Source organism: Saccopteryx leptura, chromosome 9 (assembly GCF_036850995.1).
Source record: "Saccopteryx leptura isolate mSacLep1 chromosome 9, mSacLep1_pri_phased_curated, whole genome shotgun sequence".
NCBI lineage: Eukaryota > Metazoa > Chordata > Mammalia > Chiroptera > Emballonuridae > Saccopteryx > Saccopteryx leptura.
The window spans coordinates 50,349,205-50,372,476 of NC_089511.1; the positions used below are offsets into that span (position 1 = coordinate 50,349,205).

At 36.7% G+C, this 23,272-nt stretch overlaps 1 protein-coding gene across 2 annotated transcripts in view; it reads left to right on the top strand.

Moving 5' to 3' along the window:
* The window catches only part of ASAH2 (N-acylsphingosine amidohydrolase 2), a 108,850-nt gene extending 97,962 nt beyond the window's left edge, over positions 1 to 10,888 (top strand). For both annotated transcript variants that reach the window (XM_066349345.1, XM_066349346.1), the window contains 3 exons: positions 4,858 to 4,917; positions 8,127 to 8,215; positions 10,132 to 10,888. In XM_066349345.1, coding sequence (XP_066205442.1) covers positions 4,858 to 4,917; positions 8,127 to 8,215; positions 10,132 to 10,321 — 339 coding nt within the window. In that variant the 3' untranslated portion in view covers positions 10,322 to 10,888. The remainder of the gene's footprint in view (positions 1 to 4,857; positions 4,918 to 8,126; positions 8,216 to 10,131) is intronic.
* Positions 10,889 to 23,272: the final 12,384 nt, after the last annotated feature.

The window sequence follows — 23,272 nt, forward strand, 5'->3', positions numbered from 1 at the left end:
CAGTGGCAAATTCAAGTTGTCACCTGTGCTGCTGACTGACTGGCTATAAATTGGACCTCTATGGGTGCAATAATTTGCTAGAACGGCTTACAGAACTCAGGAAAACAGTTTACTTACTCAATTACCAGTTTATTATATATAAAAGGATAAAATGCAGGGGCAGCCAGATGGAAGAGATACAGAGGTAAGGTATGTGGGAAGGAACACAGAGCTTTTGTGTCCTCTTCAGCCATGCCACTCTTCTAGCCTCTTCATATACTCACCAACCTGGAAACTCTCCAAACCCCATACCTTAGAGATTTTTAAAGAAACTTGATAATGTAGGCAAAATTGATTAAATCATTGGCCATTAGCCATTCACTCAGCCTTCAGCCCCTTTTTCCCTCCCTGAAGATCAGGGTGTTGAAGTGGAAAGTTCTGAATAATACTTATAGTTATTGTTTTATACAATCTTATACCTTTCAAAAGAGTTAAGAGAAGATATGGAAATATATCTTTTTATAATATTATTTATTTACCTACATATTGACCAGTTCTTGTGCTCTTTATTTCTTTGATGAATTTGAATTAATTTGTAACATTTTTTCCTTTCAGCTTAGAGGATTTCCTTTAGTGTTTCTTTGTTAGACAGTTTACTAACAAAAAATTCTTTCAGCCTTTGTTTATTTTGTTTATCTGGAATGACTTTATTTTTATAATTTTTTTTGAATTATAGTTATGCTGCATTCTTAGTTGAGAAAATATTTTTTTCACTTTAAATATGTTATCCTATTGTTTTCTGTCCTTCACTTTCTTTTTTTTATTTTTTTATTTATTTATTCATTTTTTAGAGAGGAGAGGGAGAGACAGAGAGAGAGAGAGAGAGAGGAGAGACAGAGAGAGAGAAGGGGGGAGGAGCTGGAAGCTTCAACTCCCATATGTGCCTTGACCAGGCAAGCCCAGGGTTTCGAACCGGCTACCTCAGCATTTCCAGGTCGACGCTTTATCCACTGCGCCACCACAGGTCAGGCATGTCCTTCACTTTCTAATGAAAAGTCAAGAGTTAATCTTGTACTTCCTCCTTAGAAGTAATGAGTCATTCTTTTTTATTTATTTTTTGCTGGTTTCAAGATTTTTCTCTTTCTTTTTCTTTCTTTCTTTTTTCCCCTTCCTTCCTTCCTTCCTTCCTTCCTTCCTTCCTTCCTTCCTTCCTTCCTTCCTTCCTTCCTTCCTTCCTCCCTTCCTCCTTCCTTCCTTCCTTCCTTCCTTCCTTCCTTCCTTCCTTCCTTCCTTCCTTCCTTCCTTCCTTCCTTCCTTCCTTCCTTCTTTCCTCCCGCCCTCCCTTCCTCCTTTCTTCCTTCTTTCTTCCCTCCCTCCTTCCTTCCTTCCTTTCCCTCTCTTTTTCCCTCCCTCCCCCCCCCCTCTCTCTCTCTCTTTCTTTCTTTCTTTCTTTCTCTCTTTCTTTTTTTCTGGCTCAAGTTTGATACAGTGGTGTATCTCAATGTTAAATACTTAGTGATTATCCTGCTTGGGATTAGTTGAGTACTTTGGATCTGTAAGGTTATATTAATCAAATTTGGGGAAGTTTTCAGCCATTATTTCTTTAAAACTTTTTTTGTCCTTTTTTTTCTCTTTTCTGTAATTTTGGAGCTTCTGTTTTGTGAATGTTGCTTTTGCTGATGTTGTTCCACATGTTTCTGAGGCTCTGTTAATTTTTCTTCCATCTTATTTTCTCTCTATTCTTCAGATAGGATAATTTATATTGATACACTCTAGTTCACCTATCCTTTCTTCTATCACCTCAGATTTAATATTAAGCTCCTGTAGTGATTTTTCATTTCATTGTTTTGATTTTCAAATCCAGAATTTCCAGTGGGTATTTTATTTTAATGACTGCTTTTCATTGAGGTTCTCTATTTGTTGTCATTATCATCATACTTTCCTTTAATTTTTTAAACATAATTTGTTAGTTCTTAGAACATTTTATAACAGCTGCTTTGAAACCTGCTAAATCCAACTTCTGGGTCACAGAGAGTAGTCTTGATTTCTGCTTCTTTTTTGCTTAGCATTAACTGTACTTTCCTGTCTATAATACTTTGTTGAATTCTAGATGTTTTTTTGATATATTATATAATAGCAAATCGAGCTTCACCTCCACTTACAGAGTTGCTTTGTTTATTGTTCATTCTTTTAAAACTTGATTAAATTGTTAAAGTCTGTTTCTTGCATTGTGTGACTGCTGATATGCTTATAAGTTTAGGCTTTTTTTTCTAGTTCTCTGTTTTTCTTTAAGTCTGGTTCTTGTAGTGTTGACCCTGTGATTATATCACTTAATGTTCAGCCAGGTATTGGTCAGAGTTTGTGCTTAGATACCTCACAGAGTAAGAATTTTAATCTGTGTTGATAGATCAGTGTGGGTAGGTGTACATGTTCAAACTTCAGACCATTTTCCAGTTTTCCTCAGCTTTTAATTTCCACTAGGTTCTTTATATTTCCTCTGTATCTATATACAGACTCACTTGCATGGATGGGTGAATGGTTTGGGGCCAACTCTGGTTTCTGCTATGAATTCTCATAGCCCCTGGTTAATCTGAGATAGGAGGAGAGTTTATTCAGAACACTACGGTTATTTTACTTCCCCCAAACACTATCAAATTTTTGATTAGTCCACCAGTCTTGCCATTACTGCTCCATGTTTGCCTTTCACTGAGATCACCACTTTATTCATTTCTTTATTTTATTTAGTTTTCTAAGGAATTTATTCTATTTTTAAAATTTTTTATTGAATTTATTGGCATGACATTGGTAAATAAAGCCATATAAGTAGGTTTCAAGTACACAATTCTACAATGCATTATCTGTATATTGCATTGTGTGTTCATTACCCCAAGTCAAGTCTCCCTCCATCACCAGCTATTCCTCCTCTACCTTCCTCCACCTCCCCTCACCTCTTTCTCTTCAGCAATCCCACATTGTTGTCTGTGTCTATAAATTTTTTTTGCTTAATCCCTTTACCTTTTTCAGCCAGACCCCCAACCCCCCTCCCCTCTGACAGCTGTCAGTCTGTTCTCTGTATCTATGAGTCTGTTTCTATTTTGTTCACTATATATAATTGAAATCATATGAGATCACAACTTTAAATGGTTATGTTTCCAGCAGGAAAGCTGTGGATCTCAGGGCCTTCTCCACTCTGGTTAAATTGTGGTGCCACAGAGGATGGGAACAAGCAACCCTGCTAAGAATACCAAAGACCTGTGCTCTTCTTTCCTTAAGTTTAGTGTTTTAATGCTAAAACATTTTTCAGTTTTTGGTTGATATCGAAGTGCCCAAATGATTATTTTTAACAGTTTAATCTATCTATCTATATACAGTTGCTTTTTGGAAAGAAGACCTATTGACCTTCATTTTGTCGTGTCATAAGAGCCTGTTCTATACCCCTTCCTTTTGAATTGGCATGTTGGATCTATAATGGGGTTGTTTCTCATTGTTAAGATGAGGGCATAAACAAGGAATTATGAATATAGAAAGAATTAAGGAAAATAATACTCTTAAGGATTAGGACAATTTGTCTAACCAGATACCAGATATCAAGTTTATTTTTAAAATAAACCATAACACTGGCTGCAGGACTGATTACATAAATGATATATTGATTTTTGCAGGAGATTCTAATTGATTGTTGTTGGCACATTTTGCTAAGTGTTGGTAAGATTGACTAATTTGATCATCTCACTGGTTGAAAGGAATAAAAATAGGTAAAATAAATTAATGATAGTAATTTAGGGAGTTAATAGGAAAGTAAATAATTTAGCAGTACATCTCTGTTCAGATAGTCAACATTGATTCTGAATCCATGGAAAGTTTTTATTAATAAAGTGTTTTTAATGTGAACTAGGTCCTGAAGGGTGAGTAAGAGTTCACTATGCCCATCAAGACATACCACCTCTGGGGTAAATAGACTGTAAAGGGCTTAAGGTGGAAAAGTGGGTGGAAATTTACCTATAAAAAGTCTCGTACTATAGTAGGTGATGGGAGAACATTCATTTCTTTGTTATTTAAAAAATACACTTATTATTGTCCCTGGCCAGTGGTTCAGTGGATAGAGTGTTGCCCAGTGTATGGTTGTCACAGGTTTGATTTCTGGTCAGGGCACACAGGGGGAGCAACCATCTGCTTCTCCCCCACCTCCCCCTTTACTCTTTCTTTCCCTCCCACAGCCAGTAGCTCGTTTGGTTGGAGCATGGCCATGGGCATTGAGGATGGCTCTGTTGGAGTGCATTAGCCTCAAGCACTAAAAATAGCTTGCTACTAGAGCACTGGCCCAGACCGGGTTGCTGGGTGGATCCCAATTGGGCACATGTGGGAGTCTGCCTCACTATGTCCCTTCCTCTCACCTAATATATATATATTTGTTGATATATAATGTAAGGTAAATACATAGCCTGTCACTCCATCTTGTATCTTATATGTGTAAGGGCAATTATAAGTCATCCATGAAAAGTCTTGACTGCTTTAATTAGTCCATCTCCTATAGATGTGTGGGAGGGAAGTGTAAGAAAAGACCAAAGGCTCAAGAAGACATTTTAATGTGCTGTCACTAGTATGAACTATAGCTCTGTGTCTTCATCAACGTCTGTATCTACAAAAGGAAACTTCATTGGCCAAAAATTCTTGAATAACTTACTGACCCAAAATACTCATGTCCATTGTTCCAAGTATATTGCATATAATATTCTCAGAAGGTAATTCACTTGATTAAATAGAATAAAATATATAAGGGTACCCAGAATTCTAGAATAGTTCATAAATGATGGCGCAAATATGAGCACAGCAAAAACCCATTTTATTAGAACTCACACAATGAATTTTTATTTTCAGGGAGAAGTTGCTGAAGTTACGTTTGTAGGAGCGAATCCAAAGAATTCAGCCGAAAACCGGGTAAGCATCAATGACTCCTTTTACAAATTTCAATTCCCCTTTTAGCCTTTCATTAACTTGAATATGCCTTTAAAGGTTAACAACAGGAAGATAAATTGTTCCAGCTTGCTTTTCATCCGATTTTGTGGGTGTGGGGAAACTTTCAGTGGAAACAGTTAAGTTGAAATTGAGTCTGGAAGAAAAGCAACAGGAAACATTTTACTGGCTCTACTTAGGGCCACACACAGTACAGTGCATTGAGAACTGCATTGTCTCTAGAGAAGATGTAAATATGAATAAAATCCCATTTATGTATCCCAATTTAAAAATTCTACTGAATTTGGTCAAACAATGAAAGGGCCAGGAATCAAGTGTTCCTTTGGTTGGTTCCTCCCTCTTTGGCCTCTCTCCTTCCACACTGCTACATCTGGTCCTCCATCTGCTGCAGCATGACCACGAATCCCTGAGTGGGGCACTCGCCTGGCTCAGAGCCCCGACTCATGCTCTTTACTTCATTTTGCCTTGTTCATTAACCTATTTGCGGCTGGCCATAATGGGATGGTTATTTATTAATCTTGAAAAATGACAAGTCTAATGAAAAAACAGATAATATAGAAGTGCATAAGATAGACTCTGAAAGGACCCCTTTATTCATAAGCCTTTTTAGAGATAATCACTGTTAATAGTTTGTTACATATCATTTTATATTTTTTGATATATCATATATATGATAAAGTATATATATATGTAATATATCTATTAATAAAATGAATCCATTTTCCTCCTCTTCAACTCCCTTAGAAGAATGTTCTTATAACTACACGAGCAATATTCAGACACATTCTAGATGTAAAAATTCAATCAAGAAATATAGAGGAAAAAGAGAATGGGTGTATGAAAATGATTTCAGGGTTAGATTTTTTACTGTGTCTGAGGACGGGAAGTAGCTCTGTTTATATGGCACTATGGTTATAAGAACTTTTTTGTTGAATATAACCCATCAGTTGAGAAACCAGAAAATATTTGAAATAATCCCTTGGCCCAGCTGTAAATAAGTGACCCCTTCAGCAGAAGTTTATTTGAATACTTCTCTGTCGATAAGCCCTTCTTCCCAGGGCCCATTGTCACTCATAACCCCAAATACCTTGCTTCCAAATGAGCCTTCCCACTTCTGTTCATTAAAATATTATTATTGCTGTGATAACAATTGTGGCAATATGACATTGTCAAAAGGGCATTGGGGAAATGTTCTACTTGGATAATTAATATGTACCTCTTTGAAATAATTTCTCTAGGCTTTCAAGCCAGGCTAGAATATTTACATGTTCATAACATTATTTTTCTGAGGACAGCAAAGTGTTGTGATAAAACTGTAGGATTAGCTGTCATTATCATCATCATTGCCATGGAGAAGCAGAGAACAAAATGCTTAGGACACTATAGTAAGAATAAAGTTAATTTCTGAGAAAGCTCTGGGACTCAGCATAAAACAATTTCCAGTACTCTTTATTAATGATAACCACCATATCCTCACCCCTATTTATTGAGTGCACAGTATTTACCGGTGCTAGGCTAAGTGCTTTACAGACATCATCACGTGACTCTAATTTAATTCTTGCTACTATCCAATGAGTTACATTTTATTATTTCTATTTTACTAAGGCCTAGAGAGATTAAATAACTTGAATTAAGTGCATATCTGGAAGAGACTAAGGTTGGGAAGTGAGGAAAGGTGTCATATAATTCACTAATGTAGTAGCCTGCACTTGTTCTCTGATCTGCATTTTAGACTTAGGAACTAGGGCCCACTCTATTTTCTACCCCATCTAAAGCACCCACTTCTTCCAATGTCACTGCTTTAAATGGCCAGAAGCTCTCTTTATATAGCACCATGGTTATACAAACTTCTTTGTTAAATATAACCCATCAGTGGAGTAACTGGAAAATAATTTGAAATAATCCCTTGGCTCATCTGTAATTAAGTGACCCATTCAGCAGAAATTTATTTGAATACCTATAAATGGCAGGTATAATGGGCTGTGATGGATAAAGGTGAATTAGACACAAGTCATGCCTTTAGGGGCAATAATCTAAAGATTTTTGTGGAAAAATGGAGATTGATGGCCTTTGTATTTTTTAATTTGTTATAGCATTCAAATATGGGCTTTATCTGAAGATGAATTCCTGGTCTGAAATAAATTATTATAGCAATTTTTCAATGGTAAAATAAAATTTGCTTATGGTGAGGTTTTTAGAAAGCCTTGACAAAATATATGAGTTTCTTTCAGCATCCCAGGACAAAGAGGATTTATTCATTATTTTCAATTCTTTCACTTGGGGAGGTATAGTTACTGATAATTCAGATACCAGCAGATGGAAAGATGAGGAGACTTGCCCATTTTCCATCCTAAATCTTGAAGTGACTAGGGAAACTCTTGGAATATAGATCAATAAGTATTCCATGAAAAAGTTTTACTTATGCCTGTTTTATTTATTTATTTTATTTATTTATTTATTTATTTATTTATTTTTTCATTTTTCTGAAGCTGGAAACAGGGAGAGACAGTCAGACAGACTCCCGCATGCGCCCGACCGGGATCCACCCAGCACGCCCACCATGGGGCGATGCTCTGCCCACCAGGGGGCGATGCTCTGCCCATCCTGCGCATCGCCATGTTGCGACCAGAGCCACTCTAGCGCCTGAGGCAGAGGCCACAGAGCCATCCCCAGCGCCCGGGCCATCTATGCTCCAGTGGAGCCTTGGCTGCGGGAGGGGAAGAGAGAGACAGAGAGGAAAGTGCGGCGGAGGGGTGGAGAAGCAAATGGGCGCTTCTCCTGTGTGCCCTGGCCGGGAATCGAACCCGGGTCCTCCGCACGCTAGGCCGACGCTCTACCGCTGAGCCAACCGGCCAGGGCTATGCCTGTTTTAAATCTCAAGTTTTATCCTGTCTCTTCTCTGCCCTAATTTCCAAAATTACTATCATCTCTGAAATTATGCTTTATACAATTTTCTAAAGAGAGTCATGGTTTTTAATAGACTGGGTTAATTAACATTTTGAAGATATTATATAGAATGTTAAGAAGAACACCTAAGAATTGGGATGAAATTCTAATACATTTTTTACTTAAGGTATTGGTAGGTTATCATAAAGTCAAAAAGGGGAGTATTCACAGACAGGTTGCTTTTGTGATTGTGAAGTGTCTGATCAGTTAAGCTAATTGCATTTCAGACCCATCAGACTTTCCTTACAGTGGAGAAATATGAGGACAATTCAACAACATGGAGAACAGTGCATAATGATGCCTCCTGGGAGACTCGGTGAGCATGTCTATTGAATATTTTATCTTTCAAGCCCTGAAAGAAGTTGGTTAGTAATGTAGGGAAGACAAATGGGAAGACTGGCTCAGTAAATGATATTAAAAATAACAAATTCCCAAGGAGCTGCCTGGCTATATTTAGTTGATTTATTAGACTTCATTTCGGTTCTGTTTTTCTACAAAACTGTGATGTATGCTTCTGTAAGATTAGGTGCTAATGAGGTTATGGCCTCCATTCTTTCAAACATCTGTTAATTATTTCCCCCCCATAGTCAAAGATACAACTTCTAAAATCTCTCTAGCCTTCTCTCAAACTGGTTGAATTGGGTGCTGCGTGAAGTTTGGTGAGATAGCTCTGTAGAGTCTGACATTCCCTCTGGAAAAATAATGAGTCTATAACCAATATGTGCTGAGTATTTATATATAATCAATGATTCTTCATTTGAATTAACTAAAACACAAAAACCTGACTGATTAAATCTTACTGACTAAAGTAAAAGAAATATGTTCATGGAGTTTCTTCACAAGACGTACTGCTGTGCCTTTTGTTACCAAATATCTGGTAGATATTTTGAACATTTAAAAATATGTCTGAAATAAGAAAATGTTTCTGTTTCAAATTTTACAAATTTCACAGTGGCTTGGAAGTGGGCAAAATTGTTGGCAATTTGTTTCTAATTCAGATAAACTCAAACTAAGTAATTATCAATATTTGTATGTTGATTTGGTTCACAACTGACCAATTGAACATAGAGATTTGACTTTGTTGTGGTCCACTTGATTGCCATTAATAAATATGGTCATCCTCTTCTCTCTGATCCTTAGGACTCCAAGGTATAGGTGATTTAAAAACAAGTAATAAATACACATTTATTGTTAACATAGAGTTATACAGATAGTACAAAAGGATGATTTATTTTCAAAAGCCCAAAATCAGAATAGCAGTCAACATTGAGATTAAGTATAGCTCTCTGCTTTGTTCATCAGCAGCAGTACCATCAACTACTTATTGAGAACACTGGGCTTATTGCTGAGAAAAACAGAATTTTGAACACACCCCTTGTGTCCAGAGGCTTTACTCTATAAAACTGAAGATATCAGTCAGGATTAGCCTTTTTATCTCACTGTATCTAGAAGAGTATCTGAACCCACTGTCATGGTCTACAAGGACCTATGTGATCTTATTCCATCCGTTCATATCATCTCAATCGCACTTGCACAGTTCACTACACCCTGGTCCTACTGACCTGCATTCTGTTCTTTGACTGTACCAAAGTTGTTTCCACTTCAGATACTTTGCACTCTCTGCCCCTACTTCCTAGAAGAATGTTCTTCCTCTAAACATGTGTGGGTTCAGTTTAAATATCTCCTCAGAAAGATCTCTGTCTTACTTTCTTTGTTTCACATATCACTTTTAAAATTATTTGTGGTTTACTTGGTTATTGCTTTTCTTCTATTATCGAGAAACACAGAAACTTTGGACCAAGTCTGTCTTGCTCACTACTGTATCCTTAGAATAGAGTCTGGCAAATATGGTCATTAGATTTATATTTTTAACAAATGAATCTAAATGTGAAAAGAAGTGTCAGTTGAAGCAGAGGATGTCAGGGCTAAAAGGATGCGATAGCAGTTCTAAAGCTGGAGACATCTGTGCTCTATATATCAGGTAAAGCTTCCTGGTAGTTGAAATGTGGAACAAGCAAAGGTATTTCTACAAATGGCTGTTCCTTAAATGTCTTCTTCTAGAAAGTAAGTATACATCTCTATTTTGTTCATTGCTATACTCTGAATATATAGACTAGTGCCTTACTCCTGGTCGTACTCCCTGAATGTTTATTTAATGAGTAAGTATATTTTTCTGATCACACATTTTTTTTAGAGTAAAATTGAGATTCTTTGTTTGTTTCCTACCAACAGTTTCTATTGGCACAAGGGATTAATGGGACATAGCAATGCAACGATACAATGGCATATTCCAGATACTGCTGAGCCTGGAATCTACAGAATAAGATATTTTGGACACAATCGGAAGCAGGACTTTCTCAAGCCCGCTGTCATACTTTCATTTGAAAGCACTTCCTCTGCTTTTGAAGTTGTCAATATATAGTGAAAAGCTGACACAGTATTTAAATAATAGCTTTGTTCTGGATACATTTAAAAACTGATTTCATATGAATGTAAACTATTATGACTTCTATAGTTGTTCCAGTTTGGAGTTTACTGTGAATGGGACAGAGGATTGTGTGTGTGTGTGTGTGTGTATGTGTGTGTGTGTGTGTGTGTGTGTGTGAGTGTAATAAGTGTGTGTTCCATTTACCTTGCTCTAGCAGTTTTGTACCTCATGGTCTACAGCATGATTTCCTTTGGGAACCTGTGGCTGTTTAAAGCAACAGTTCCCTGAATATAAAACCTCTAATATGTTAGTAAGAGTGGTTAAAAATGTGTGAACTAAGTTTAAACTATTTATTTATAGAATTATTGAATGTTAGCACTGGAAAAGTTAAAAGAGACCATCTAGATTGAGTCATCATTTTGCAGATGGGAAAAATAAAATTTTAGGAATTTAAGATTAGCATTAAGACTATCTGACCTTCCCTTCCAATCACATTTAAAAAATATTATCTAGTCATTGACCATAAATATATATGACCAATTAGAGAAAGTTGCATGAAAATTAGCATGCTGGTTTTTCTGTATCAAGCATAGTCTTTTAAAGCAGTCACTGTGGAGTTGATATGCCCTATCCAGATTTGTTGCTGATGCTCAAATCATGTCTGGAATTGCCTTTAGAGCCCACATACACAGAGAGAGACTTGTAATATTTTAATCATGCCTCATTTTTCTCTAAGTGCCCTTATCTCACTAAATTGTGTCTCTTATTGCAAAGATTTGTTCTTAGTGATTTTTTATTATTTTCACTAATCAAATTCACCCCAAATCACAAAGTTTTGTCATGAGTGTAGATGTAAAAATGAAAGTGGTATTGATTTGGAAAAGAGTCCTCAAAGGGTAGGCTCTAAATTTACTTATTTGTTCTATTATCACTCACTAACTCATTCAGTCGTATTTATATCGTATTTATCAGACTTATTCTCATACCCAGGATTGTATAAGTGTCTGGCACAATGACAATAAGCTCAATTAGTGAGATCATATTTGGGATAAATATTTAAATGTTAAAAGGTGACTATTTGAAGGAGAAAATAATCAATTTAATAAGTAAATTCTGGGAAGGCATTTAAAAACCAGTAATTTTCAAGTCACAACTTGTATGTCATTTGTGTTGGGTACTCTAACTTTGGGAGAAAGGGGCCCCAGACAATTTGGAAAGAGCTGTTTTGGAGTTATTTTGTGACATTATGAAATACCTAGTTTAATGTCCCAAAGAATGAAATATTACAGTCTGACACTGATTGCCTGAAAGTACTAATTGCATTTAAAGTCATCCACATTAACTAGGAGCTTCCAGGCTATAAAATAAACTTCCAAAAACCAAGTCATGCTTTGTGTGCATGTAAAAGATTCAGCATTTTAGGGAATAAAATCAACCTTTATTTCAACAGCAAACTTTAAAATTTGAAAATAGTAATGATGTTAATAATGATATTAACACTCACGTATGCAACAGTTGAACATGCATAGAATGAACGTGGAACACTTCATGATGAATCAATATTTTGGAGGCCAGTTCTATGGAAATTCATTGCTGGAGAATTAGCTAATCAGGATTTCAAAAGGTGTGGTACTCATTTTTCCCAATGACCTCAAAGTATTTAGTAAAACTTAGAGGCCTAAAAGAGCAGTTGATTCTGAAAGTGGTTGACCCCAGACAGATTAATTATATTAGAACTCAAGACATGATTTTAAAAGGTATTTCTCATGATTCAGAAAAGTATTTGAATGATTTTCCACCACCCTCATGCCTCCTGTTGATGCTTTCCTCAGTTGGCCTGTGATTCCCTATTGTTTACTTGCAACTGTGCCCAGGCAGCCATGGCATTGCCTGCTGTGATCCTCCTGCACCCAGCCCTCTGTCCACCAGTACTCTTGGTCCCACACAGCCCACAAAAACCTGTTTTCTCACTAGCCACCATCCCTTTCAACCCACGCAGTTCCATTACTACAGTTTGTAAGTAAACAGAAGACCAGATCCTTTCATTACAGATGCCATGGTGATTCATTGGAGCATAAAGAGCACCACAAAGAAGCTGATCTGATCTGTAATGTCAAAACATAAATCTGTGTCTGTGGCTGCTGCTCACTGGAGCCTAGCCATGAGGATAAAACTTCTGATTGGTGGATAATATGGGAAAATGGGGGTTGGGTTGGTGGAAGAATTCTTTTGGCAATTTTGTTTCTCATGTCAAAGTGTCTGTGTTTTATTTGTACTCTGTCTACTCTAGTTTTAAGGATGCTGTGACGTCTTTGAACAGTACAGAATGACCCCTCTATATTTTTCAATGAATATTATATATAAACTGTCAATTTTCATTAGAATGTTTAATAAAATAATAATTATACTTGGGACAGCATTTTCTAATGAGAAGTGATATAGACAAATAAACACTTTTTTTTTTTCATTTTTAAGAGGTGGAACAAATAGTGATGGATTCCATGTAAATTAGGTTGGAAAGTGATATACACGACTTTGTAAGTAACCACCCAAATATAAGTGAACCACTTCATTAGTTTCTTCCTGTCCTTAAAAAATTTACTGCTGGCAAAGTACATGTGGTTGATGTTTTTCACTACTATGGCAACTGAGGCAGGTAATTAATTGGAAAGTTATTTTGTGAGTTAATTCTAAACAAAGAGGACAAGAATGAATATACTCATGAGTACCTTTTTTTTCTATTTATCCTCTTAATTTTTCTCTAAATAAGCAAGGGAACTTCTCTTTCTAATAGCCACATGTGGATTTCATTTTTAGCCAAAAGATTTCAGCATTGGATGGTCCTTTTATGTGTCTAGTACTTCCAAATAGTATGTTTTGTTCCTGAATGTCCCAATCTGGGCTGTTGATTCATACTGGCTTTCAAAATTTCATGTTGTACAGAAGACCAGAGAGGGCAATTTGCATACTTTCCACAGGATTAGTTAGAAGGCATTCATCTGTAAGTAACAAAATACTCCTCGTCAACAAGGGTCCAAACACTAAACCAGGGGTCGGAAACCTTTTTAGCTGAGAGAGCCATGAATGCCACATATTTTAAAATATAATTCCATGAGAACCATACAACGACCCATGTACATTACGCATTATCCAATAAAAATTTGGTGTTGTCCCAGAGGACAGCTGAGATTAGCTCCAGCCACCCGCAACCTTGAACATGAGCAGTAGGAAATGAATGGATTGTAATACATGAGAATATTTTATATTTTTAATGTTATTATTATTTTTATTAAAGATTTGTCTGCGAGCAAGACGCAGCCATCAAAAGGCCCACATCTGGCTCGCGAGCCATAGGTTCCCGACCCGTACACTAAACTCATTTACAATCTCCCATAGCAAGCAGTAAGTCTTGAGGTGACTTCAGATTTGGTGTAGCCACTCAGTGATGCAATGGCTTTTTTCTTAACATATTAACTGTAATTCTCCATCTTGTTCCACAGTTGAAAGATGGCTACCTCATGTCTTCATATAATTGAATGCAGCAGTGAAAAAGAAGAGGAGAGTTTTCCTCAGAACCATTCCTTTTTTGGAAGGTAGACAATATTCAGTAAAAACACAAGTAAAATTTTCCTTATATCAATATTTTCCTTTCCAGAATTACATCATAAGAGTTTTAAGGAAGTCTGAGAAAGGGAGTATTTGGCATTTTCTGTCTCTAGGAGAGGATGCGAGTTCTGATAGCAAGAAACAAGACTTTGCAAAAAGGAGGGCAAATAAAATTGTGAAAATGCCTGGGATGATAAACCTTTGAGAAACATCTAATTTTAGAAAGGGGGGAAGAAAAAGGAGGACTAGAAAATATTATTACTAAGAAGAAGAAACAATTAGGACAATTAGAAAAGTACAAGGAAAGAATTCCAAGGTCAATTATATCAAATGTTGCAGAGAACCTAAAAGGGTTAAGGAATTGCATTAAATCTTTGGAACTTGAAAGTGAGCCATCACATAAGAATAGTAGAAAAGACTATGCACAAGGTCGACAAGTATTATTGGTTGATGAGATATGGTAGGGCTAGCTAGTGGCCATTCCATATCTGCTCTCCCATTCTTTTCTAGAGATAGTTCTAATTGGTCACAGGAATAGGATTACATATCCTAGCCTGGGTGTAACTCAGGATTGCATCTGGCAGCTGGCTAAAGCCATATGAATAAGTTCTATCTAATAGGATAAGAGAAGTGATGTGTTGTTCTATTTCCCTGCTTATGCTCTCAACAAAAATAGTCATACATTCCCTTGCTCCAATTCCCTTCCTGATAGCTGTGTAATAGATATGATGACAAGGGCTGGAGTTGGCCATCTTAAGCCCCAAGAGGAAATTTTATGTTAAGGATGGCAATCATATAAAGATAACTTGGGTCCCTGATAGTCCGATAGTCAAATCATCCCTCAGCTGCTTATTCTCAGATGATTAACTGCAGGAAAAGAAACTTCTATTTCATCTATCATTATTGAATTTAATTGTTAGAACAGCTAAAATCTGTATTCTAGTTACTATGCTGATTATAGCCCCCATTAAATTTATGATTTAGGTTTTCTCCTTTCTCTCTCTCTCTTTCTTTCTTTCTTTCTTTCTTTCTTTCTTTCTTTCTTTCTTTCTTTCTTTCTTTCTTTCTTTCTTTCTTTCTCTCTCTCTCTCTCTTTCTTTCTTTCTTTCTCTCTCTCTCTCTTTCTTTTCCTTCCTTCCTTCCTTCCTTCCTTCCTTCCTTCCTTCCTTCCTTCCTTCCTTCCTTCCTTCCTCCCTCCCTCCCTCCCTCCCTCCCTCCCTCCCTTCCTCCCTCCCTTCCTCCCTTCCTCCCTTCCTTCCTTCGTTCCTTCCTCCCTTCCTTCCCCTTCTTTCCTCCCTCCCTCCCTCCCTCCCTCCCTCCCTCCCTCCCTCCCTCCCTCCCTCCCTCCCTCCCTCTTTTCCTTCCTTCCTTTATTTTCTTTTACTTTGGCTAGGACAAAACCAATATATTTATGTAAAATCAGAAACCATGCCCTGGTTGGACAGCTCTGTTGGTTGGAGTGTTCTTCCGAAATGCAGGGTTTGTGGGTTTAATCTCTGTTCAGGGCACATGTGGGAACAGATCTACGTTTCATGTTTCTCTTAAAAGAAAAAAAAAAGAAAGAAAAACATAATGAAGAAAAATATTTAGAAACCATATCTTTCCTAGCAGGCCTGAGGAAAATGTTATGGTGACTCTGATTCCCTCCCTCCCTCCCTCCCTCCCTCCCTCCCTCCCTCCCTCCCTCCCTCCCTTCCTTCCTTTCCTGATTCTCTGACTGTTTTGTGTTAAGTTTTGTCCCTAACAAGGTGTATTGAAGTCCTAATCCTGAGTACTTCAGAATGTGACCTTGTTTGGAAATAGAATCATTGCAAATGTAGTTAGTTAAAATGAGGTCATCCCGGAGTAGGACAGGCCCCTAATCCAATATGGCTGATAACTTCATGAAAAGAATGCTGTATATATATAGAGAGGGAGGTATGCATAAGGGTGAATATCAAGTCAGAGACCTGAGTGGTGTTGATAAGCCAAAAAATGCCAAAGATTGCCCATAAACCACCAATATCAAAAAGAGAGGAGGCATGGAACAGATTTTCCCTTGTACCCCTCAGAACAAACTAACCCTGCTAATACTTGATCGTGGACATCTAGCCTCTGGTACTGTGAGATAGTAAACAGGGGTGAGCAAAAGTAGATTTAAAGTTATGAATATGTGAAACAGAATTTATTCTTGTATTATTATTTATTATTGTATTATTTTCCATATAATGAACTATAAACCTTTTACCTACCTCTGTATTACTGTTATTTAAGGAAGGCACCTAGTATATTGGGTTTTGTTATGTCAGTCCTGGGAAATAAATATACTGATTAGTGGATTCATTTTTACCCCTTTAGGCACCTGCTTAAAAAACTCTTGGGTGCCTTTCAGGTTAGAGGACTTAGTAATTGTGTCTGTACTTTCCTTTCCAGGATCATATGCTCATTTAATGGCAACTAGTCTCATCTATCACTGGTTGCCTATTGGTGTCATCTGTTACTGTCAAAAACTATAGTAATTTTGGAAACTAATTTACATATCATAAAAAGCCCAATGAATCAGTTATGATGAAGCTCTAACTAAAATTTTATGGAGAAGAAACATTCTATAATTTTCGGAATTGCTCTTTTATGGGTTGTGGGTAAGATTATGACTATCTATTATATATATTTATAAGATGACAGAATCAGGACAAATATAATTATGCATGTTTATCCTGAGTTCCTGTTGAACTGGGCTATATTTTTCTCTTCCCAATTTATTATGCAAGTATTATAGACTCTGCAGCAAATGCAGGAAATGTCAGTGTAGAGTCTATCTTTCTGTTTACATGGAGGCAAAGCCAGAAACAAATTATGATATACTTTAAGAACTTGGTAGTGCCAGTTTTAAATTAAGGCAGAAGATGATGTATTTATGTTATAAAAAGGTAATGTAAAAAATAATAACAGTGATTTTTTTTCTCCCTATGGGTGATTCACTTCACATTTAAATAAATGACTACTTGATTAGACTTGATTAGATTCCCACCAATGGTACACAAGAGTTCCCTTTTCTCCATATCCTTACCAACATTTTTGTCCTTTTTTTTCTTTGTATTTTTCTGAAGTGAGAAGTGGAGAGGCAGAGAGAGACTCCTGCATGCTCCCAAACAGGACCCACCTAGCATGCCCACTAGAGGATGATGCTCTGCCCATTTGGGATGTTGTTCCATTGCAACCAGAGCCATTCCAGTGCCTGAGGTGGAAGCCATGGAGCTATCCTCAGCACCAGGGCCAACTTTGCTCCATTGGAGCCTTGGCTGCAGGAGGGGAAGAGAAAGAGAGAAAGGAGAGGGGGAAGGGTGAAGAAGCAGATGGGTGCTTCTCCTGTGTGTCCTGGATAGGAATCAAACACAGGACATCCACACGTCAGGCCAACGCTCTACTACTGAGCCAACCAGCCAGGGCCACTTTTGTCTTTCTGATGATAACTATTCTAACAACTATGAGATGATATTTCATTGTGGTTTTAATTTGTATTTTCCTGATAATTAGTGATATTGAGCATCTTTTTATATACCTGTTGGCTATATGTATGTCTTCTTTAGAAAAATGTCTACTCAGTTGCTCTTCCTATTTTTAGATTGGATTTTTGTTGTCATATGTTATTAACATGTATGACTTTTGTTTATGTATTTTGGATATTAACTCATATCAGATGCATGGTTTGCAAATATTTTCCCCCATTCTATAGGTTGCCATTTCTTTTTATTGATAGATTCTTTTGTGTGCAGATAGTTTGATGTAGCTCCAGTTGATTATTTTCCCCCTTATTGCTTCTGCTTTTATTGTCATATTCAAACATGTTGCCCAGACAAATGTCAAGGAGCTTTCCCCCTATTTTTTCATCTAGGAGTTTTACAGTTTCAGGCTTTATATTTAAGACTTTAATCTATTTCAAGATAATATTTGTCAGTGGTGTGAGATAGGGGTCCAATTCATTTTTCAGCATGTAATTATTCAGTTTTCCCAATGCCATTTATTAAAGAAACTATCCTTTTCCCATTGAGTATTCTTGACTCCCTTGTCAAATATTAGTTGGCTGTATGTGTATGTGGGTTTACTTTTGGGCTCCTGATTCTGTTCCATTGGTTTATGTATCTGTTTTTATGCCAGTATCATTCTGTTTTGATAAATATAGCTTTGTAGGATAATTTGAAATCAGGAAATATAGCGCCCCCAGCTTATTCTTACTCAGGATTTGGCTATTTGTGATCTTCTTTTTGTTCCATATGAATTTTTGGATTGCATTTTTTATTTCTGTGAAAAATGCCATTGTATTTTTTTTGTAATAATTGACCAACATTCTATTAGTTTCAGGCATATGACATGATTCAATATTTGTAGACCTTGTGAAATTAGCACCACAATAAATCTAGTTAATACCTATCACCACATATAGCTACAAATTGTATATTTGCAAGTTGCTAAGAGAGTAGATCTTAAATTTTGATAGGGATTGCATTGACTCTATAAATATTTGGGGGTAATATGGGTATTTTAACAATATTCTTCCAGTCCATGTATATGGGATTTCTATTTATTTGTGACTTTTTCAATTTCTTTCATTAAAGTCTTGTCCAGAATCAGGTGGAGACCCGCAGCTGAGCAAAGGTGCTCACACCTGCCCTCAGAACATAGGCTTGTGGCCCGGACATGGTGCATAACTGCACCTGTGGGGGTGGAGTGAAGCCTGAGGCCACTGAAGCTTGTACACCCGAGCACATGATCACAGCCCTTCCGTGAAGGAGAGGTGAAAACCACAGCAACAGCCCCAGTGGGCTGGCACCGGCAATACCCATACCCAAATGCCCTAGGCAGCAGCAGCAGAGGGGGTGGCAGGCCTGCAGACAGACCACACCTATGGAACACAGAGGCCACACCCAGTGGACTCCAATGGCCAACACCTTCTTTTACAAGGACAAAATAAGAAGGCAGAGAAATGCAACACAACGAAACAAGAGAAATCCCCAGAAAAGGACCTGAATGAGTCAGATAACCAAATTACCAGATTCAGAGTTTAAAATAATGATTGTTAGGATGCTCGAAGATCTTAGAACAACAATAGGAGCACCTAAATATATAAAGCAGACTTTGATAGATTTAAAGGGCGAGATCAACAGCAATACTATAATAGTAGGGGATATCAATACCCCACTAACATCACTAGATAGATCCTCAAGAAAGAAAATTAACAAAGAAACAGAAGACTTAAAGAACACTCTAGATCAACTCGATTTAACAGATATCTTCAGCACCTTTCACCTAAAGCAGCAGAATATACATTCTTTTCAATTGCCCATGGTACATTCTCTAGAATAGACCATATGTTAGGGCACAAAAGTGGTCTCAACAAATTTAAGAAGATTGAAATCATATCAAGCACTTTCTCTGATCACAATGGCATGAAACTAGAAATTAACCATAACAGAAAAACTAAAAAATACTCAAACACTTGGAAGCTAAATAGCATGTTTCTAAATAACAAATGGGTTAACAATGAGATCAAAGAGGAAATAAAAAAATTCCTAGAAATGAACAATAATGAGCATACATCAACTCAAAATTTATGGGATACAGCAAAAGCATTCCTGAGAGGGAAGTTCATAGCATTACAGGCATACCTTAAGAAGCTAGAAAGGGCTCAAATAAACAACTTGACCTTGTATCTAAAAGAACTAGAAAAAGAACAGCAAGGAAAGCCCAGAGGTACCAGAAGAAAAGAAATAATAAACATCAGAGCGGAAATAAATGACATAGAGGCTAAAGAAACAATACAGAGGATCAATGAAACCAGGAACTGGTTCTTTGAGAAGGTAAACAAGATCAATGAACCTTTAATCAAAGTTACCAAGAAAAAAAGAAAGAGGACTTAAATAAATAAAATTAGAAATGAGAGAGGAGAAATAACAACTGACACAACAGAAATACAAAATATTGTAAGAAAATACTATGAAGAACTGTATGCCAAAAAACTAGACGACCTAGATGAAATTGACAAATTCCTTGAAACATATAATCTACCAAAAAATCAATCTGGAAGAATCAGAAAACCTATACCGACTGATTACAACAAATGAGATCGAAACAGTTATCAAAAAACTTCCAAAAAAGAAGAGTCGTGGGCCTGATGGCTTCACAAGTAAATTCTACCAAATATTCAAAGAAGAACTAACTCCTATTGCTCTCAAGATATTTCAAAAAATTCAAGAGGAAGGAAGACTTCCAAGTTCCTTTTATGAGGTGAGCATAATTCTGATTCCAAAACCAGGCAAAGACAACACAAAGAAAGAAAACTATAGGCCAATATCTCTGATGAATTTAGATGCTAAAATCCACAACAAAATATTAGAAAACTGGATCCAACAATACATGAAAAAAATCATACATCATGATCCAGTGGGATTTATTCTGGGGAGGCAAGGCTGGTACAATATTCACAAATCAATCAATGTGATTCATCACATAAACAAAAGGAAGGACAAAAACCACATGATAATTTCAATAGATGCAGAAAAAGCATTTGATAAAATCCAGCACCCATTCATGATCAAAAGTCTCAGCAAAGTGGGAATAGAGGGAACATACCTCAACATGATAAAGACCATCTCTGACAAATCCACAGCCAACATCATACTCAATGGGCAAAAATTAAAAGCAATTCCCTTAAGATCAGGACAAGGCAGGGATGCCCCCTTTCACCACTCTTATTCAACATAGTTCTGGAAGTCCTAGCCACAGCAATCAGACAAGTAGAAGAAATAAAAGGCATCGAAATTGGAAAAGAAAAAGTAAAAACTATCATTATTTGCAGATGATATGATATTGTATATAGAAAACCCTAAAGTCTCAGTCAAAAACTACTGGACCTGATAAATGAATTCAGCAAGGTGGCAGGATATAAAATTGATACTCAGAAATCAGAGGCATTTTTATACACCAACAATGAACTGTCAGAAAGAGAAATTAAGAAAACAATCCCCTTCACTATTGCAACCAAAAAATAAAGTATCTAGGAGTAAATTTAACCAAGGAGATTAAAGACTTGTACTTGGAAAATTATAAAACATTGATAAAAAAAAGTCAAGGAAGATAGAAACAAGTGGAAGCATATACCATGCTTATGGTTAGGAAGAATAAACATTATTAAAATTTCTATATTACCAAAGCAATTTATAAATTCAATGCAATACCAATTAAAATACCAATGACATACTTCAAAGATATAGAACACATATTCCAAAAATTTATATGGAACCAAAAAAAAGAACACAAATAGCTTCAGCAATCTTGAAAAGGAAGAATAAAATGGGAAGTATCGCACTTCTTGATATCAAGTTATACTACAAGGCCATTGTACTTAAAACAGCCTGGTACTGATCTATAAGAACAGGCATATAGATAAATGAAACAGAACAGAGAACCCAGAAATAAACCCACACCTTTATGGACAATTGATATTTAACAAAGGAGGTAAGAGCATGCAATGGAGTAAAAACAGCCTCTTCAACAAATGGTGTTGGGAAAATTGGACAGCTACCTGAAAAAAAATAAAACTAGACCACCAACTTACACCATTCACAAAAATAAACTCAAAATGGATAAAAGACTGAAATGTAAGCCGTAAAACCATAAACATCTTAGAAAAAACATAGGCAGTAAGCTCTCTGACATCTCTCGCAGCTATATATTTGTCGATTTATCTCCATGGGAAAGTGAAATAAAAGATAGGATAAACAATTGGGACTATATCAAACTAAAAAGCTTTTGTGCAGCTAAAGACAATAAGAACAGAATAAAAAGACAAACTACACAATGGGAGAACATATTTGACAATACGTCTGATAAGGGGTTAATAACCAAAATTTATAAAGAACTCAATACCAGGAAGACAAACAATCCAATCAATAAATGGGCAAAAGAAATGAATAGACACTTCTCCAAAGAGGACATACAGATGGCCAATAGGCATATGAAAAAATGCTCAACATCACTAATCATTACAGAAATGCAAATTAAAACCACAATGAGATATCACCTTACACCAGTCAGAATAGCGCACTGCTGGTGGGAATGCAGGCTGGTGCAGCCTCTGTGGAAAACAGTATGGAGATTCCTCAAAAATTTAAAAATTGAACTGCCTATTGACCCAGCTATCCCACTTTTAGGAATATACCCCAAGAATACCATAGCACTGTCTCAATAGAAGAAATGCACCCTCATGTTTATGGCAGCATTGTTCACAACAGTGAAGATCTGGAAACAGCCCAAGTGTCCGTCAGTGGATGAGTGGATTAAAAAGCTTTGGTTCATATATACTATGGAATACTACTCAGCCTTAAGAAATGATGACATCAGATCATTTACAATAACATGGATGGACCTTGATAACATTATACGGAGTGAAAGAAGTAAATGAGAAAAAAGTAAGAACTAGATGATTCCATACATAGGTGGGACATAAAAATGAGACTCAGAGACATGGACAAGAGTGTGGTGGTTATGGGGGGTGGGGGAGGAATGGAAGGGGGTTGGAGAGGGGCGGGGCACAAAGAAAATCAGTTAGAAGGTGACGGAAGACAATTGGATTTTGGGTGATGGGAATGCAGCATAATCAAATGTCAAAATAACCTGGAGATGTTTTCTCTGAACATATGTACCCTGATTTATCAATGTCACTCCATTAAAATTAATAAAAAAAAAAGAATAAAGAGAACTCAAAAAAAGTCTTGTCATTTTTATTATGCAGATATTTTATTTTCTTGTTTAAATTAATTACTATGCATTTTATTGTTTTTGATGCTATTATATGTAAATAGAATTGTTTTTTAAATTTCATTTTCAGATATTTTGTTGTCAGACTATATAAATTGTGTGTTGATTTTTTTCATGTGTGTGTGTGTGTATTTGAGAGAGACAGAGAGAGGGACAGATAGGGACCAAGAGACAGGAAGGGAGAGAGATGAGAAGAATCAATTCTTAGTTGTGGCACCTTAGTTGTTCATTGACTGCTTTCTCATGTGTCTTGACTTGGGGACTCCAGCAGAGTTAGCAACCCCTTGCTCAAGCCAGTGACCTTGGGATCAACCCAGCGACCTTAGACTTTAATCCAGTGACCTTTGGGCTCAAGCCAGCAATCCCACACTCAAATTGGATGGTGAACCCACGTTTTAGCTAGATGAGTCCATGCTCCAGCCAGCAACCTCAGAGTTTTGAACCTGGGTCCTGCACATCCCAAGCCAATGCTCTATCTACTGTACCAGTGCATTGTTAGGCTGTGTGTTGATTTTATATTCTGCAACTTTACTGAATTCATTC